Source organism: Tursiops truncatus, chromosome 14, assembly GCF_011762595.2.
Source record: "Tursiops truncatus isolate mTurTru1 chromosome 14, mTurTru1.mat.Y, whole genome shotgun sequence".
Classification (NCBI taxonomy): domain Eukaryota; kingdom Metazoa; phylum Chordata; class Mammalia; order Artiodactyla; family Delphinidae; genus Tursiops; species Tursiops truncatus.
In genome coordinates this window covers 43,094,963-43,114,670 of record NC_047047.1, presented here as the reverse complement: position 1 = coordinate 43,114,670, position 19,708 = coordinate 43,094,963, and the positions used below count along the sequence as shown (strand labels likewise).

Sequence of the window (19,708 nt, the reverse complement as noted above, 5' to 3'; positions counted from 1 at the left end):
CTGTCAAGGTCATCTAAAGCAAGAAAAGACCTGGGTGAAAACACAGTACCAAGCGTTACTCATACATTTAAAATGATGCTCCACGTAAGTGACCTTAAAATGCCCCATATGTCTTCATTTAACAGACATCTATTCACTCTTCCACGTCCTTTGACCACATGCTGCCAATATATGGGGTTCCTTTCCTAAATGGTTTCCACTCATCCAGATCACTAGCAACTTGCCGTGCAATGAAACCATACAATGTTTGCTTTCAAAAATTCTTTTCTCTCCCCACCTCCCTCACATACACACACACACACATAGGGGTAACTATTTTCCTAGACTAAGTTGTTTATTCACCTCCTTTCTGTCCCTTTTTGCTTCTCCCCTTCCACCCTGATATACCATCATAAAAAAAGACAAGAAACAAGAAGCTATCACAGATCAGACAGAAATAAATGTGATGACTGAATGCAGTGTGGGATCCTGTATAGAATCCGGGAACAGAAAAGCACACTAGTGGAAAAACTGGTGAAATCTGAATAAAATCTGTAGTTACTTGTAATACCCCAGTGTTAATTTTTTAATTTTCACAAACATATCATAGTTAACATAACATGTTAACATTAGAGGAAACTGAGTGAAGGACATTCAGGAACTCTCCACTATCTCTGCAAATTAAAATTTATTTTTTTACTAAAGAAAGTGAGTCAAATCCTATATCCCACCTCTCTAGAAGTAACCACTTTGTGTGTTCGTGTGTGTACACATCATTCCACTTATCTCTGTATAAATACATGTATACATACACTTTTATGTAAATGAGATTCATGTTATAAATGCTGCTTCTTATCTCTGCAACAATATATACCGGAAATCTTCCACACTGATGAACATATATCCATATCATTCTTTTAAATGATTTTGAAAGATTCCATTGTTTATAAGTGCCATACCCACATAGATGGACATATATGCTGTGTCCAGTAACTAACATAATAGTGCAGTGAATATTCTTGGGCATACACTTTTGCATGCCAGTCCAGTTCTTTCTCTAGAATAAATTTCTAAAAATGGAAGCCCTATTTCCTTTCAGTGAAGAATGGTATTTATAATCTAGGCTCAGGGTGTCAGGTATGTTCATTGTTACTGGGGTTTTGATGCTCTCAAGCCCTCCCATTGGTCAAAGCTGGGGAATATTATACACATGTGTGCACACATTTCCATCTACATACATTGAAAACCATGCGTTCCTACTGATATTGTGAAGTCCAATCTAACACCATAGGGTTCAAACTAGGCTTTTCCCTTTATATGTATGTAACTTCCTTTTCTGGCCGTGGGAAACCTGACTCGCATCAGCCTTAATATATTTACTTATTTTTTTTTTAACATCTTTATTGGAGTATAATTGCTTTACAATGGTATGTTAGTTTCAGCTTCACAACAAAATGATTCAGTTATATATATACATATATTCCCATATCTCTTCCCGCTTGCGTCTCCCTCCCTCCCACCCTCCCTATCCCACCCCTCCAGGCGGTCACAAAGCACCGAGCTGATCTCCCTGTGCTATGCGGCTGCTTCCCACTAGCTAACTACCTTACTTTTGGTAGTGTATATATGTCCATGCCTCTTTATCGCTTTGTCACCGTTTATCCTTCCCCCTCCCCATAGCCTCAAGTCCATTCTCTAGTACGTCTGTGTCTTTATTCCTGTTTCACCCCTAGGTTTTTCATGACAATTTTTTTTTTAAATTCCATATATATGTGTTAGCATACGGTATTTGTCTCTCTCTTTCTGACTTACTTCACTCTGTATGACAGACTCTAGGTCTATCCACCTCATTACAAATAGCTCAATTTCGTCTCTTTTTATGGCTGAGTAATATTCCATTGTATATATGTGCCACACCTTCTTTATCCATTCATCCGATGATGGACACTTAGGCTGTTTCCATCTCTGGGCTATTGTAAATAGAGCTGCAGTGAACATTTTGGTACATGACTCTTTTTGAATTATGGTTTCCTCAGGGTATATGCCCAGTAGTGGGATTGCTGGGTCATATGGTAGTTCTATTTGTAGCTTTTTAAGGAACCTCCATACTGTTCTCCACAGTGGCTGTATCAATTTACATTCCCACCAACAGTGTAAGAGGGTTCCCTTTTCTCCACACCCTCTCCAGCATTTATTGTTTCTAGATTTTTTGATGATGGCCATTCTGACTGGTGTGAGATGATATCTCATTGTAGTTTTGATTTGCATTTCTCTAATGATTAGTGATGTTGAGCATTCTTTCATGTGTTTGTTGGCACTCTGTATATCTTCTTTGGAGAAATGTCTATTTAGGTCTTCTGCCCATTTTTGGATTGGGTTGTTTGTTTTTTTGTTATTAAGCTGCATGAGCTGCTTATAAATTTTGGAGATTAATCCTTTGTCAGTTGCTTCATTTGCAAATATTTTCTCCCATTCTGAGGGTTGTCTTTTGGTCTTCTTTATGGTTTCCTTTGCAGCGCAAAAGCTTTTAAGTTTCATTAGGTCCCATTTGTTTACTTTTGTTTTTATTTCCATTTCTCTAGGAGGTGGGTCAAAAAGGACCTTGCTGTGATTTATGTCATAGAGTGTTCTGCCTATGTTTTCCTCTAAGAGTTTGATAGTTTCTGGCCTTACATTTAGGTCTTTAATCCATTTTGAGCTTATTTTTGTGTATGGTGTTAGGGAGTGATCTAATCTCATACTTTTACATGTACCTGTCCAGTTTTCCCAGCACCACTTATTGAAGAGGCTGTCCTTTCTCCACTGTACATTCCTGCCACCTTTATCAAAGATAAGGTGACCATATGTGCATGGGTTTATCTCTGGGCTTTCTATCCTGTTCCATTGATCTATCTTTCTGTTTTTGTGCCAGTACCATACCGTCTTGATAACTGTAGCAATATATTTACTTATTTAAGCAATTCCCCTGTGTGAAACCAATCTCCAATCTGGCCACCACCCCATCTCCTGCACTCATGCCCTCCTTACCTCTCTCCAGCTTGGACTCCCAAGGCCAGTTCACCCCTTGAAGTGGACATCTTCACCCTGATTGGATGTAAAATGTTAACATTAGGGGAACCTGGGTAAAGGGCATTCGGGAACTCTCTCCAGTATCTTTGCAACTATTCTGTAATCTAAATTTACAGCAATACAGGGCCACTGGAGCCCCCCACTCCTGCCCTACCTCTGTGGATGGCCTGCCTTGCCCTTGCCCCTGATGGCTTTAGGACTGAAAACTTGCGGAAGGGCAGGGATGAAGAAGGGCTCCTATTCCCACTTCACCTGATGTCCTTTGTTGGTCTTCTAATCTGATCATATTAATTATGGAACATAATAAGTTCAGAGACAGGTAGAGCCAACTTGACCACAAATAATGTTTCATATTGCCATCTGCTTGGTAAGAGCTATGTCTCAGAAGTATTAAATGATAGGTCTAAAACAAAAACTCAATGAGAAAACTTGAAACCAAAGAACAGTGGGAAAAAAAGGAAGGGAAGAAAGAAAGAAAAGAAAAGAAAGAGAAAGAAAGAAGGGAGGGAGGGAGGGAAGGAGGGAAGGAAGGAAGAGAAAAAGGAGCTGTATTGCGGCTATCCCTTTCCTATCTAGAAAATGGTTTGAACTCTTGTTAGTTCTGACTTTCAACTTGTTCCCTCTCCCAACCTTTTTTTTGCCTTTCAAGATCTTGGCAGAAAGCTCCTTTTTAAGGGGCTAGGTCACTTCAATATCCAGACTAATTATAGTTCTTGGTGATAATTAGGGGTAAACTGCCTTCTTGCAAGAGGGATAGGGTATGAGTTGCAGCCCAGCACACACTGGCCTGACAGTACTAGAAGGAACTACAGTCATGTCTCTGGGCTTATTCTAGGAGGAGGAAATCACAAGGAACAACACAAGAATTAGGTATCTTCCAAAGAGAAGCTGATCAGGGCTGCAGTAAAGCAGAACAAAATTACAAGGTTTCAATCTGTTTTGTTTTCTGTCTCAACTGTCATTTGTCGGCTTCACAAAATAAAGCAAAACACCCTGCAATATAAATTGCTAGAGGAATGGTACCAGGAATTTTACAACTAGAAGAGACTTGAGAACCTGAATCATGGCAATCTAAAATTATCGGTAATAGTTACGATCATAACTATTATTTTCACTGCCATTTATGTACCAGTCACATAAATATTTTGTTATACTTAATATGTTATACAGCAGTTCTTGGCACATTAACAGGTCTGAGGCCAATTGACAATTCAGTTTTCCTTGACTCTGATTTGACAACTTCCCCTAGTGAAAAACTGGTAATCTAGCAGTCAAATTTTAGTAAGGTCAATTTATTTTAAATGTGTGGCTTCGTGGAAGATCACTATACCTTAATAATAGTAATAATAATAGCTATCATTCATTTGACATACTCAGGATGAAGCATTGTTCTTAATGCTTTATCATTATCATCTGATTCAAGCCTACAAGATTCAATGTCTTACTTTTGAACATCAATTTTAACAAACCAGAGAGATTGCACTATCACTGGAGAAGTTAAGTAACTTGTCCCGGTCACACCCTTAGTGATCGGTGAGATGGACCTAAATTCAAGTCTGTTTGATTCCAAGACTGTTTCTCAACTGCTGCCATAACTGAAGAAGTTGAATTAAAGATCTTTAGGGGAAAAAAAAAAAAAAAAGGTCTTTAGGGTCCCATCCATCTTTGAGATTTTACCTTTTGAACATATGAAAATAAGCATTTTTTAACTTAAATTTGATATCAATCTTTACTACATGATATATGGTAAATATTTGTGTTTCTATTAGTATTGAAGCTTCTATTAAAGCAACAATTTTCTTTATGGAAAACAATAAGAGTAACAATTCTGTATATTTCTAGTGGAAAACATGGCATTCATCTCCAGTAATATCAATACTGATTAAAGATCTGTGCATTGGATTTTCATCAGCAATGAGATAGTTATCTCTTTACCACTGGCATTCAAATTATACAAAGCATTTCTTGGGTTTCCTCTTGAGTCTCATCAAATTATGCCTCACTGATTTCTTCATACATGATTACATCTCTTACAAAAATTTTTTTACTATAAAGTCTTTTGTTTCAGTTTTTCCCAGCTTTATTGAGGTATAATTGACAAAATCATAAGATATTTAAAAGTGTACAATGTGAAACAGTGTACAATTTGATATATAAACACATTGTGAAACAACTTCCCCCTGAGTTAATTAACCCAACCATCACCTCACATATTTACCTTTTTGTTGTTGTCATGGTTGAAAATGTTATGTTCTATTCTCTCAGCAAATTTCAATCATACAATATAGCATTATCATCTGTAGTCACCACGTTATACTTTATATCCTCGGACCTTATTCATCTTATAACTGAAAGTTTGTACCCTTTTACTAACCTGTGTTCCTTATTTCTACATTCTTGTCCCATCTCTTCCACTAACTAGTATTACAACTTTGAATAAGACAGCAACCTTTCTGGTGTTCAATATCTTCATCACAAAATTAAAAAGGTTACATTCTTGCAGTATTATTTCTGGAAAGTTTAAAAATATAACTTTTAAATAAATATAAAATGCGTATGTGTCTAAAGATGTATTTAACTCATTAATGGGGGATCCAGAAAAATGGTAAGCCTTGGTCAAAGAGAACTGGGGAGTGCCACATATTTACAGCTGCTGAAAGAATGAATACTTGAATAAGACTGCTAATATAGGTACAAAAGCGGTTAATATCCTGCAGCACAATAAACGGTTACCTGTTCTATGGGACAAAAATCATCTGCACCTCTACTGGACAAAATTCAATTATATTACTATCAGTTTTCTACATGTTAAGATTTACCCTTACAGAGTTGTACAGTCCTCTGTACTAAAAAATGATAAATATCAAGTCAAACAAAAGCGCACATTCCTGGAGAATCAGACAATCTCAGGAGTGCCTGCTAGACAAAACGCAGCAGGACACTGAAAGAACAAATAGTCATCCCTTCGCCTATTTCCAAGTTTCAGATCATTTTTCTTAATAGAACTAAGAATCCTCTGAGTTTTAAAATTCTCTCTTAGGAACCAGCGCCAAAAATGTAACATCACTAAGAATTACAACACTAGCACACCCCAGTAAGCACACACTGATTACATTTATTCTACTTAGGACTGTCATTTGCCATTTTAAACCACCAGCCTAACTGAAAGGCTGACTGTAATTTGCTGATATTTATGGCTTCCAGGAAAGCTTTACAAAGGATGTGTCTCATCTTATGCTGAAATTAAGTAGTTTGTTCAATAATTAATAAATATATATTAAGAACGCATCATGTACCAATCACAGGTTTAGGATAAAACAGAGAAATAAAATAGATGAAGACTCCTGTCTTCAAGAAGATTATATTCTTGTAGTGAGAAATTCCATATGAATTAAACATTTAAAGGTTGAGTAAAAATTAGGAGACAACATAAATGATATCATTTATAAACCTGGGTGGGAAAGACCTTTCTAGTCAAAATTCTAAAATCAGAAACTAGGGAATTCCCTGGTGGTCCAGTGGTTGGGACTCTGCTCTTCCATTGCAGGGGGCCCCTGGTCTGGAAACTAAGATCCCACAAGCTAGGCAGCAGCGCGTCCCCACCCCCCAAAATTCAGAAACTATAGGAGAAAGAACCATTAGTTACACGAGTGATTCTGTGGGACTCGAGGGACATTGTTCCAGCTAATGATTAAGAACTCTCCAGACAATAGGGGCTTCTTAGACAATGGGTGAATTTCCAGGATGTCCGGCCCCCTTCCGAGAAGGAGGGAGATAACAAAATGTAAAAAAGGTGTCTGTCAAAGACCAATCAGGCAGCTGGGGACAAGTTCCCTCTCTGGTCCGAGCCTAAGCCGGGACCAATCAGCAGGAGAACACAACCAAATCTATAATTTACATACGGGGAAGTGGGAACCTATAAAACTGACATATTCGCGCCCAAAAGGGTTCCTTCTTCGACCTCCTGCGTGAGGACCAAGGAACCCCGGTGCACCGGCCTTCAATAAACCTCTTGCGTTTTGCATCGACTTCCGACTCTTGTTGTTTCCTGGGCGAGTCGAAACTCCTAGGAGACCGCGCAGGTCTAACAATTCCCAAACTTGAGCAGGTATCAAGTCACCCGGAGGGCTGAATAAAGCACAGATTGCTGGCCCACCCTCCCAGAGTATCTGATTCTGTAAGCGCAAGGTGGACTAGGAGAATTTATTTCTAACAAATTCTCAGGTGATGACAGTAACTGTGGTCTGAAGACTACATTTTGAGAACCTGGATTAGAATACATAAATATTTTAAATGTTTGTACTGTCAAGACATTATAAATAAATAAATAAATAGCTATAACTGGGAAAACTAGCAATCAATGATCAATTAATGGTGTAAATTGGGAGCATTTCTTCTCTATTCTTGAAGTTCTACTCTTCTCTACTCTTGAACTCTTGAAGTTCTTTTCTGTGAAAGGAGCTCATTTCATGCGATTCTGGGCCTTTTTCTGCCTCTTTACTCATTCTGATTTCGAGGATATGGGTCCAATTTACTAAATTTGAGACTAATTGAGCATACATTCAACTCAACTTCCTTTCCCTCGGGGGAACCAGTCTGCCACTGGCAAAGACAGCAGACAAAAATCACTGTGCTCTCCAGCAATTCTCCTTACATTCTAGTGGAGAAGTTTATATTTTATCTTTATGGTACTAAGTTGATATTTAACAAGTACAGACATACCATCCTACATCAGTAAACATAAAAGTGATATTGATATTTTTCCTAAATCTTAAAAACACAGTGCAAATGTGTGTTTGCTTATTTAATAATTTTGACTCTGGTAATCAAATAATTGCTAATAAAGATGTGGAGAATGGAATGTTCTTGTACTGCAAATTTATAAAACCATTCTGGAAGGCAATCAACAATATTTATCAATTTAAATGTATAAACTGTAACTTTGCAGATTCTAAGATTTATTCTAAGGAATAAATGAAATAATTATGCAAAGATATATAGATATAGAACTATAGATACTTACCGTAGCCTTCTTTATAATACTATGAATAATTTGGAAATTATTAACATATAAGTCATTGGACATTGGACATTCCCAAATTTGGATCTGGGTGAATAAATGAAATACTATACAGCCATTACAAGTGATAATGTAGTTCTCTGTTGACATGGAAAGATGCCTACTGGGTGAAAAAAGGAAAGATCATAAAATATCATACGTTATATAATCAGATAAAACTAGAAATAAACAGCATATATAGAGTATACATACACATCATACATGTGGTGTGCATATATATGTATATATACCTGTGACATAAATGCTTGTGCATCTTGTTGTGTGGTCTGATTTTTTTTCAATAAACATGTATCTTTTTATCTTCTGTGTTTCTTTTTAAAGTATGATTTTAAAACATTTATTTAAAGAAATAAACATACAACTTGTTAAAAAAACATTGAACAGTATTTTTACACTCAGAAAAAGAAAGCTACTTTATGTTTTGGAGGAATGCTGAATAAGAGTTTGTTTCTGATTGACCTGGCTCTTTTTGTTCTTACATTATACCCCATACTTTTCAAAAATATATTTATTAATATTTACTGAAATCAGCACTTATCATAAATAGGTAAATCAAATCAGCAAGGGTAGAGGAATAATATGTGATTAGGAGTAATCTGGTCTCAAACTTATATTTTATTAAAATTTATGCAAATATATTCAATTTACAAGTTAATTTAACGCATTAAAATCACAGGAAATTTCTCTTTTTAGCCAGTAAGACTAGGACAGAAATTCCAAAGTAGTTCCCATAAACCTAATCCAATCAAACTAATTATTCTGAAATGCTAGACCTAAAGAAAATATTCCCCAGTCCACATGCAAAGTAAGAAAAAATAATCTACCCCATAGTACTTTTGTATAGAAGTCAGTTTTCTTGGGTTGCTGTGAGAACCACCTACAGACCATGTAATAACAAGGAGTATAAGTCTCCATTCATTCATTTAGTGGTTCACTAGGTCCAGAAAGGTAAGACTGCTTTAAAGAGCAGCTCAGAGCATGTCTTGCTGGCCTGGCCTCCTTCTGCAGGGGTTCCTGAATCACAGCAATTGCTGTTCCACCTGGTTCAGGGTTAGGAGGTTGGAGCTACTCACCAGGTATTTACAGTACAACCTGGGGCTCACAGCAGTGTCTGGAAATACTTTCTTGTCCAAAGTAAAGCTTCCTTATGACTATTTAATTTTAAATGAGTGTTTAAAGTGAACAAAAGAAAGAAACCTGCTACTTCTCTGCTTACTGCATGTGCTTTTTTCACACTGCACACTGCATGTGCTTTTTTCATTTTGTATGAAACCAGTATTTTCCCAGACAAGAAAACTGAACATCTTTACCCGTTTCATATTTTAATTTGGAGGTAATTAAATTACATCTGCCCACTTATTAAATTTTTTATACCTTAACTTTCTTCTCTTTTGAAGTCGTTTGAAAATACCCTCACGTGATCTTAATTGTGGAGACAGTTTACATTTCCCTTTGTTTGTTTAATAACATTTTTTGATCTTTTTCAGATTTGGTTTACATTTCTTTATTTTTAACTTATTGATTCCCCCCTCCCTGTTATTAGCCGGTGATAACCGCCTCAAGAAGTGTATTTTTAGCAGGTAAGCATTTTAGTTCTGATGAAACAAAAATTCACATTTTAAGGCAAGACAAAAAAAATTTAAACATAAAACTTTTAATCTACTCTCTGGCCTCCTACCTTCCTTCTAGTGTGCATTGTGCATCTGCATTATGTGTTAACCAGAACTCCCCAGTGGCAGAAATACCTGCTCAACCATGAAGATCAATTTTCCTTATTTTGGGGCCAGCCATGTAACTCCTCAGAAGATAATATTCCTTCCTCAATCCTGTAAGGGGTCACAATGAGCCACCACTCACCTGGTATGTGCAGACATCTTTGGTGAACAATGCCAATATACTATTTCCCTTAAAGATAGTGATTGGTGCAGAAGAGACACTTAAAGGACGTTCTTAGCTTGAATACTTACTTGTGACCTTATTAATGTAACTAGCTATATTACTTGTATTCTGCCTATTTAACAAGATCATTGTTTCTTGCATTACCAAATGTGTGACGAGCCTCAGATAAAACTAATGATGATTAGGCTAACTGAAATGATTGCTCAAACATAGTTCCACAAGATCAGTGATTGTAATAGTGTAACTCTAGATGTGAGAAGAAGCAACAAGAGGGAACCACTTCCTGGACCATAACAGACCAGTAAGACAGGCAGTCCAGAGGCTTTTGGTCACGGTTAACAGGGTCTAGTCCAATTACAGTAGCACGTTGAGTGGCCTATCAATGAAATCCTCACCGGGCCTGGGAATCGCCATTAGGCAAACTGGTCATGAAATGCCTTCCAAACATTGTCAAAATTAAGACCAAAAGGGAGGGGACTGTCAAAAAAGAGTATTGCCAACCGTCCAGTTCTACAAGAATCAAGTCATTAGCTACTGCAGTCGCTGACCTACAGTACATCCTGAAAGGAATTCAGGGTGGAAATCAGGATGAGACACTTTGTATACTGGAAAACTGACAGAACTGGCCCTCAGATAGATCTTTTCAGGAGAAAATTTTATGAACCTAGTTTCCTGCATCTTCCCATACTTAGAAAAGCACTAAAACCATTAACTAAGATATCTCTTCCTCTCGAATAGCAGTAACCTTCTACTAAGATGAGTGCTTGATGGCATGTACCACTTTGCCAAAATCATACATACTGGCCTCACCCTTTACCTCTTTGGAACAGTCCCCAGAGCTTTCTGAAAGACTGCCTCCCAGGTTATAATCCTCAGGTTGGCTCGAATAAAAGTTTCCATGTCTGTCTTAGACTGACTAGTGATTAATTTTTTCATTGACAGTTCCCAGCTTCAGTGTGTAGGAAATGAACAATGTCCCCAGTCCCCGTGCTCTTGGCATGCCAACCACACTGACCTCTTTCAGTACCTCTGCCTTGGTTTGCTTCCTCCCACCCTTGCACAAGGTGTCATGCTGTTTCCTTTGCCTGGGACACTCTTCTCTCCTTGCTTTGCCCTCTTAATTCCTACTTATCTTTCAGATCTTAAATTTCACTTCCTTGACCACTCTGCCCTCCCCTAAACTAGATGCGATTCCCCTATTATATCCTTCTTAGCACTTGTCACCCAGGCAACCTAGCATTTGTTTCTGTATTTGACTAAAGCTGTACCCTCCGAGAGACTGTTTGCTTTACAAGGTCAGTGTCTCTGTCTGGTTTTGCTCACCACTGTACCTTGAGCACTTAGCTGATCTTCAATCATATTTTACTGAATTTAATTAAATCTGGCCCAACTCCCCACATGATGGAGCTGGAAGGAAAGTTAACCTGAGGCTATTACTGAGATTTTCTCCCTTCTCCATGGTATCATGCAGGAACCTAGGAGAAGCCAGGGAACTGGACTGTGGGATTATTGTCCTCTTCTTCACGGCTCCTCATTGAGCAGTGGTGCTCAGAGGGTGCTTTGGAAGGGCTGCCCCAGGTGGACTGCCTTCCACTGACAGCAAGTTCCCAACTTGCCACCCACTGGAGGGACAAAGTGCCAAAAAAGGAACTGTCCTCCACCGTCCCATCTTCCCCACCCCAGTCCTCACCCTCTCTTCTGACTCTTAGGAAACCTAAATTTCCTCTTGGATGCAGATGCTTTCCTCTCCGTTGCTCTAGGAACTAACCTCCATCGTCTCCTGTCCTGGGATGAATACTCCTCCACGGCCCTTTAGAAACCAGTTTTCCTGGAATGGGTTAGAGAAAGAGGATGCTAATAACAGTTTTTTTGGTTTGTTTTCATTTTTTTTTAAGTTACTCTCCTCTACAGGTATGTGTATTTTGAAGCAAAATTGGGGGCATATTGTCTATACCCTTCTATAACTCATTTTCCCCATTTACCAAACTGTACTTCCCTATAGCCTTAAATATTGAGAGCATGATTGAGAATATAGAATTCCCTAGGAAGAAGTCACCTAATTTATTTAACACGCCCCTTTATGGTGGGATACTCCTGGTTCCGTAGCCTGACAGTTAGGATCCTTTGTGCCTAGTTCTAGCCTCGTCTCCCGCTGGCAGGCCTCTCATTCTGCTCTATTGTCACACCAAATCATAACGCCCCAGGACACGTCATGCTTCTTCTCCATTTTTCCAGAGTTTCTTCAGCTGGATCCCTTTTTTTCTGATCAGCTCTTACTTATCCCTTCAAATTGGTGTCATCTCCTACTGCTTTCCCTGACATACCACCCCTGTCTTCTTAGTGCCCTTCTGGGCTCCCAAAGCATCCTCATTATGCCACTCTCATTGCTCTCGGCGTATTTTCTTGGATTTATCCTCTGTGAATGTTTCAGTTCTCTTCACTAGACTTTAAGGTCTCTGAGGGCAGAAAGCATGGCACATATAGATGTGTTATAGTGTACCTGGCACATAGAGTTGTTCCAAAAGATTTGTTGAAGAGACACAGATTGCAAGAAGCATTTTGCTTTTTAATTGCCTCGCTTTCTTTTTGGGTATGCACAGCTTCTTACGATGGCTTTGAACTTACCTGTCCTGGAATTGCCCTTTGTTTTATGCAATTATGGGGGTTTCTAACATTCTTCACCTAATAAACGCAGTGATGCCCAGTCCCCTTGGTGTTGATAAATATTTTCAATTTTGGCCTTTTTATTTCCTTTGCCAGGTAGGCTACAATTGTAGCTGTTCCTTTACTTTGAGCAGACGTAAGATGAGGTTCCCTTGTTTCATGGACCCTGGCACAACTCCATCTTCCAGATCTCCTTTTCAGATTCGTTCCTTGTCTGTCAATTATCCACACTCTTCCTAAGGATAATAAGAGTCTTTCCCTCAGTGTGTTCTTGGAGAAATGCCAGAATACTTCTTTTTGTTTGTTTGTTTTGGCTGTGCCATGCGGATCATGGGATCTTAGTTCCCGGTCCAGGGATCGAACGTGGGCCCTCAGCAGTGAAAGCCCAGAATCCTACCCACTGGACCGCCAGGGAATTCCCCCAGAAGACTTTTTAGTAAGTTTTCCCCTGTTTGTAAAATAATTTGGTAACCCCCATTTATCAGATACTACCCCTTCTCCTAGAATCATGAGATTTCATATTCAAGTTCTGTGACTAGATGTCTAGTTTCTCAAGTTCATGCTGATAATTTTGAATTTAATGTTTCATGTTGTTTTTTCCAATGTAAATTTGAGATTGTATTTGAGGACAAGGGACTATGCGAAAGATAGCATTTCTTTTGTATTTAATACAATGTTGACACGTATGTTTGATAAATAAATATAAATATGCATTAAACTTGGGTTAGGATAGTTTCTAAACAGTGATATAAGGTTCTTTTACCATAGACAGATTTAGCTTCATTTTATAATAAAAATCTTTGGTGGTAAGACTCATTGGGAGCAGGGTACTTGGTCATTCAACCACAGGTAGACTAAAATTAAGAGAACATTAGTGTAGACCCGGGGGAGATGATAGTCATTTGGGCTAGAGTGATGGAAGTGGTTAGAAGAAGAAGGATTTAAGAAACTGAACTGTGATGGATTGGCTATGGGTCGGGGGAGGGATTCACACATTGCATACCTGATGGATGGCAGTTCATCCAAAGAGATTTCCAGATCAGAACACCCTATTTGCCTAGACAATGTGCTGGATGCCACGGTCAATTTTTCCCCTCTGTGTTCCTCCTTCGTAGCTGTCATGTAGACCTTATTCTGGGTTAACTGTTTCCCTAGTTTTGGACATGATTCACATTTCTTAGTCACAATCAGATTCCAATTTTTTCCCGTTTATGCTCAGGTCAATGTGGTTGAATCTGGGTATTCTTGAAAGTCTTCAAATATTTTAAGGACAGTCATTTGCAATATGTCATATCTTCATATAGGTGGTCTTTGGTATTCTAATGCTTTCATTCTTAGACAGAAACCTAGTGAAAAAAATGAGCCTCACCACATCTTATACGCCAAAGTAAAATTTAAATGAATTAATGAATTGAGTATTAAGAAAATAAAAAAGAAAATAGATCGAATAGTCTATTGCTGGAGGTTAGCTTTCTATACTTAGATCAAAATAACTTAAAAAGAATGACATTTGGTTACACAAAAATAAGTAACTTCTGTAGATAAAACCAAACTTTAAAAAAAAATCCCTTCTTGGGGGCTTCCCTGGTGGCGCAGTGGTTGAGAGTCCGCCTGCCGATGCAGGGGACACGGGTTCGTGCCCCGGTCCGGGAGGATCCCACATGCTGCGGAGCGGCTGGGCCCGTGAGCCATGGCTGCTAAGCCTGCACGTCCGGAGCCTGTGCTCCACAACGGGAGAGGCCACAACAGTAAGAGGGCCGCGTACCGCAAAAAAAAAAAAAAAAAAAAATCCCTTCTTGGGAATTCCCTGGCGGTCCAGTGGTTAGGATCCTGCGCTTTCACTGCCAGGGCCCATGGTTCGATCCCTGGCTGGGGAACTAGGATCCCGCAAGCTGCGCGGTGCAGGGGAAAAAAAAATCTCTTCTTAAATGGGAAAAATGAAAACCATTTGGAGGATATATGACAAATAAAAGGCACATAACTTGATTATTTAAACAGCTCATGTAAACCAGTGTGAAAGCCATTAACATTCACTCCATAGCTAAATGAGCCAAGACATAAACGAAGCTAATTCACAAACGGAGAAATAAAATAATAAACATGGAGAAAATGTTCTGAGTGATCCGTTCCCCCTTATCTAAGTTTTCTAAATACTCTGTAATGTGGTACATTGCTTTTGCTGTTGACCTGAATTTAGGTGGCCACGGGCAGAGGCCTGTTGTTGGTTCTATAATCAAGGATCAAACAACTGGATGGACTGTTTGAAGGAAAACATGGCTTAATAGTTTTAAGAGGTGGGTTAAGCTTAGAACTTTAAAATTGTATTATCCAAGGCCAATTCTGGGTGAAATCGTGAAGTTGGCTCTGATTTCCTCGTTCACAGCTTCCTCCAAGGTTGTCATGTGGGTGAGGACTCAGATATTACCCTCCCTCGGTATCCAAGGGGGATTAGTTCCAGGGACCCGCCCAACAGATATGAAAATTTGTGGACACTCAAGTTCCTTACATTAAATGGCATAGCGTTTGCAAATGACCTATGCACATCCTCCTGTATATTTTATTATTTTTTAAAAATAAATTTACTTATTTATTTTTGGCTGCGTTGGGTCTTCGTTTCTGCGTGCGGGCTTCCTCTAGTTGCGGTGAGCGGGGGCTAGTCTTCACTGCGGTGCCCACGCTTCTCATTGTGGTGGCTTCTCTTGTTGCGGAGCACAGGCTCTAGGCGTGCAGGCTTCAGTAGTCGTGGCATGCAGGCTCAGTAGTTGTGGCTCGCGGGCTCTACAGCGCAAGCTCAGTAGTTGTGGTGCACATGCACAGGCTTAGTTGCTCTGCAACCTGTGGGATCTTCCCAGACCAGGGCTCAAACCCGTGTCCCCTGCACTGGTCGGCGGATTCTTAACCACTGTGCTACCAGGGAAGTCCCTGCAGTGTCTTCTTAAGAGACTTCCTTACCAGGCCTTCAATTTGCACCCCAGAAATGACCTAAATATTATATATTCCTACTAGAGTTAAACGTCCCTAGGAATATCTACGTTTTATCTGGGATTGTATTCCTGAATTGGTTGATTTGGCCTGCCCTGGGGTCCTAGCCCAGACTGAGACCCCTTGTCTCAGTCAGGGAGGTTCCTTTTCCGATCGGATTCACACAGCCAATTACAAAACCTATGCTGAGACTGGAACAGCACGAGCTTTATTTAATGGCTAAAGAATGGAGAAGCGGAAACCTTGTTTGCAAATCAACTTCTCTACCCAATTCCAGGGGAGACACTATGTTTATAAGAGGGTCGAGGAAGAAGGGAGGGAATTGGAAAGAGTGGGAGGAATATTCATGACTTAACTGAGAACGGGGGTGTGGTTTGGACCTGGAACTGATGCAACTCTCCTTTTCGGTCCTTGTATGGGCTTTTCCAGTTGTTGTCATGGCAACTGTCAGCTGTCATTGCACCAGTCGGTGTGTCATTTAGCAGGCTTAGGTATTACAATGAATGTATCATGAGGCTCTAGGTCTACTGGAAGTTAAATCTTCAGCCATCTAGTGCCTAATTGGTTCTAACCAGTTCTTGTGTTTTTCTTTGCAGCTTCCTCCCAAAACTTAGGTTAAGAGCAACTGGTTTCCATTCAAGCCCGGGACAAGAGTATGATTCTGGGGCAACAGCTTTGGTAACAAGTTGAGGCTTAATCTAAACTCATAAGTGAAACTCTAGTGGAATTTCAGGCCTCGTTCAAGGTGGTGAGTGAGGGTTTTGCAGGATAGTGGAAAACACCCCACAAAGAGGTAGGAAAAATGCCTCTGCGAAAGGTAGAGTTGTGGTTGCCACAGCTGATTATTTAAAAGGAGAGGGATTTTGGCTCCTTCTCTCCCTGTTGGTTCACGACCTCAGGTAATTCCCCAGGTGAAACCTCCGCCCCCACACCAACACTCACACACACACACACACACACACACACACACACACACACCCCTAGGAGGTAACAGAATGACTGAAGAGGCAGGACATTCCATATTGATAGGTGGCAGTTTTAGTAAGCAAGGGAACTTACATAGGTGGTTTGTCTTGGATATCCACTCGCCAGAATCTTAACAGTTTATACAGCGGCCTTAAGTGCGGGAAGGGGAGTTGCACTTACCAAAAAAGTCCAGATGGTTTCAATAACACCTTACTCTCTCAAGGCTGCATCCTTCAAGTAGCACCTAGCTCAGGAACAGCGGGCAGAAAGTACATTCCAAGGACAGAACGGGTAAGGAGCCTCTGACTGCCTCAGTCCACCTCCTGAGTCAAGCCGAGCCCACGTCCAGTTGATTACTCCCCCAACACTCCCTAAGCTGAGTTGCTATGTGGCTCTGATTCTGTTTAAATGGAAGATATGCTGTATCTAGGAAACCTGAGGCGAGGCTAGAGAGGGCTGTGAGAAGGCAGGCGCCTTCCTCTCGCAGGACGCGGGGCAAGGAACTCTGCACGTCTGGTAAGTCTGTCTCTGCGGACGCAAATTTCAAGCACGCGGGGAGGTAACGAAGCGAACCCAGCGCAACTCCGCCTCCGGAAAGCGCCCACTCTTGGGCTTCCGGCACCGCCCTTGTCCCTCCAGGCACTTCCGTCTGAGCTGGCAGTTCGTGGACTGCGGGAAGCCACGCCCAGTTCTTCCGTTCGGTCTCTCGCCACCGCGTCAGTTAGCGCCACGAGGGTAGCATGGCAGGCGGCGAGTTGCGGGCAGCGCTGGAGCAGCGCCTCGAAGCCCTGGCCATCCGCACGGAGGTCGTGGAGCACCCGGAGGTGAGGCGCTTCCGCCGGGACCACCCCGGGAAGGGGTGGGCTCTGCTGCAGCTTCTATGGGGCGAAGGCGCTAAGCCTAGACGTCCCAGGGGTAATGTGCCGCAGAAACTTCCGTTCTAAGGCATTTCCCGGGATCTAGAGTACGAAGGGGACCTGAAAGTACCATCAAGGGCCTCTCCACATAGGACGCTGATGTTATTGTGAAAAAACCTCATGTTTTCTTCTTGGAGTGATTTTTTTTTTTTTTTTTTTTGGCCGCGCCACGTGGGGTGCGGAACCTTAGTTCTCCACCAGGGATCCAGCCCGTGACCCCTGAACTGGAAGCGCGGAGGCCTAACCACTGGACCGCCCGGGGATTCGGAGTGATTTTTTATGTTGAGGACTAGTACAACATATTGAGAACTTGCGCATCTCAAACTGGCTAGGGATGTTTGGTCAGTGTGTTAACTTTATGCGTATGTAAGTTGCCAAGCAGTAAACCCGGCTTTGCAGTGGCTGCACGTGCATACAGGATGCCAAGGTTAGAGTTTGGTATTTTTTAACATGATTTATTGATGGGAAGATTTTTTTTTGCACATATCTGACGGAGCCAGTACGTAACCTGAGTGGTGCAAGGACAAAGTTTTTGCCCAACGCTTGAGTAACAGCTAATGATAATTAGCTAGATATGGTGATGATCTTCCAAGTTTAGAGAAAGTCATCAAAAGTATATTCTTTGACCCTTTTGCCTCCCTTATAGTCCACATACTCTCCCCCTTTTTACTGCGTGTATTGCCAGCTTTTCTGATTTTTTCTGTATATTAGTCCAGGGTCTCATTCCCTGCCCTCACTCCCTCTCTGCGGTTATCTTTTTATAGAGTGGAGATCGTCATATGGCCTGGATGTAATGGAATGCCAAGGAATAGGAGTCTGGGCTGCTATAAACTTTTTAAAATTAATTTTTATTGGAGTAGAGTTGATTTACAGTGTTGTGAGGGCTGCTATAAACTTTACCAAAAGTTTAATGGAAAAACAAAAACATTTTAGGAGTGTGAAGGCTTGGCCTGCACACTGGAATGGAGAACTGGTCTAAGAGAAACTATCAATACTTCCTGAGGCCCTGAGATGAGATATATTTGCTAATGGACTGGGGATGGATCTCTACCAGTGAAATCCAGGTCATTGAGTACTCCCTAACCTTACACCCACCAGGCAATATACAGATAACTGTATGTGTGCAGTGTGTGTATACATGCATATTATTTTTAAACTTCTCATGTGATATTTCACAGGTGTTTACAGTTGAAGAAATGATGCCTCATATCCAACATTTGAAAGGAGCACATAGTAAGAACTTATTTCTTAAAGACAAAAAGAAAAAAGACTATTGGCTGGTGACAGTTCTTCATGATAGACAAATTCATTTAAATGATCTTGCCAAGCAGTTAGGTGTTGGAAGTGGAAATCTGCGGTTTGCTGATGAAACAGCCATGCTAGAAAAACTGAAAGTTGGCCAAGGCTGTGCCACACCGTTGGCACTCTTCTGTGATGATGGAGATGTGAAATTTGTTCTGGATTCTGCTTTTTTGGAAGGTGGACATGAAAAGGTGTACTTTCATCCAATGACGAATGCTGCAACCATGGGATTGAGCCCTGAAGACTTTCTCACATTTGTGAAGGAGACAGGACACGATCCCATAAGACTAAATTTTGATAAAAACTAATTGGGCTAATACATTTACTTCTGAAAGCTGTTTTTCTTACTTGTAATTATAAAAAGCATTAAAAGTGGTAAGATATATATAGCACCTTGGTTTGGTGACTACCTAAACTACTTAAGGAGCTATTTAACTATTTCATCTTAAAGGAGCTGTTTTTAAGAAGATATATTGAGGTAGTTTTAGTCAGCTGAGAGATTCCACCCTCCCCTCCCCCCATGACAATTGTTACAGGAATGCCTTCAACAATTAAGGATGAATTAACATAGGGAGTTCCCTGGTGGCCTAGTGGTTGGGATTCCAGGCTTTCACTGCCTTGGCGCGGGGGAGCAATCCCTGGTCAGGGGAACTGAGATCCTGTAAGCTGTGTAGCAGCCTATATTAATTAATTAACATCAAAACTAAGATTAGTTAACTATCTAAGATTAACTATATTACATCTTCTGTAAGGTGTTATACTTGAAAAAAGCAAACTGCAAAAACAGCATATATAAAATTATATATATGACAGTGTACATACAGGGGAAAAAGAGGAATATGGGAATATA

General features: G+C 40.4%; 2 protein-coding genes across 2 annotated transcripts in view; one reads left to right on the top strand and one right to left on the bottom strand.

Moving 5' to 3' along the window:
* The window catches only part of MTIF2 (mitochondrial translational initiation factor 2), a 44,608-nt gene extending 27,440 nt beyond the window's left edge, over nucleotides 1-17,168 (bottom strand). Inside the window, exons 1-2 of the mRNA XM_019942719.3 lie at nucleotides 16,820-17,168; nucleotides 3,007-3,063 (exon numbers count right to left, since the gene is read on the bottom strand). Of these exons, the coding sequence (XP_019798278.1) occupies nucleotides 3,007-3,056 (50 nt within the window). The 5' untranslated portion in view covers nucleotides 3,057-3,063; nucleotides 16,820-17,168. The remainder of the gene's footprint in view (nucleotides 1-3,006; nucleotides 3,064-16,819) is intronic.
* Nucleotides 17,169-17,307: 139 nt separating this feature from the next.
* LOC101316121 (prolyl-tRNA synthetase associated domain-containing protein 1) lies at nucleotides 17,308-19,243 on the top strand. The gene is made up of 2 exons (XM_004322658.4): nucleotides 17,308-17,463; nucleotides 18,735-19,243. The coding sequence occupies exons 1-2, from the start codon at nucleotides 17,380-17,382 to the stop codon at nucleotides 19,164-19,166; spliced, it is 516 nt and encodes a 171-aa protein (XP_004322706.2). The 5' UTR covers nucleotides 17,308-17,379; the 3' UTR covers nucleotides 19,167-19,243.
* Nucleotides 19,244-19,708: the final 465 nt, after the last annotated feature.

Excerpts from the sequence above, each read along its gene's own strand:
- LOC101316121 (XM_004322658.4), top strand. The coding sequence starts at position 17,380 with ATGGCAGGCGGCGAGTTGCGGGCAGCGCTGGAGCAGCGCCTCGAAGCC. Across the intron at positions 17,464-18,734 it reads AGGTCGTGGAGCACCCGGAG|GTGTTTACAGTTGAAGAAAT; the intron begins GTGAGGCGCTTC and ends GATATTTCACAG.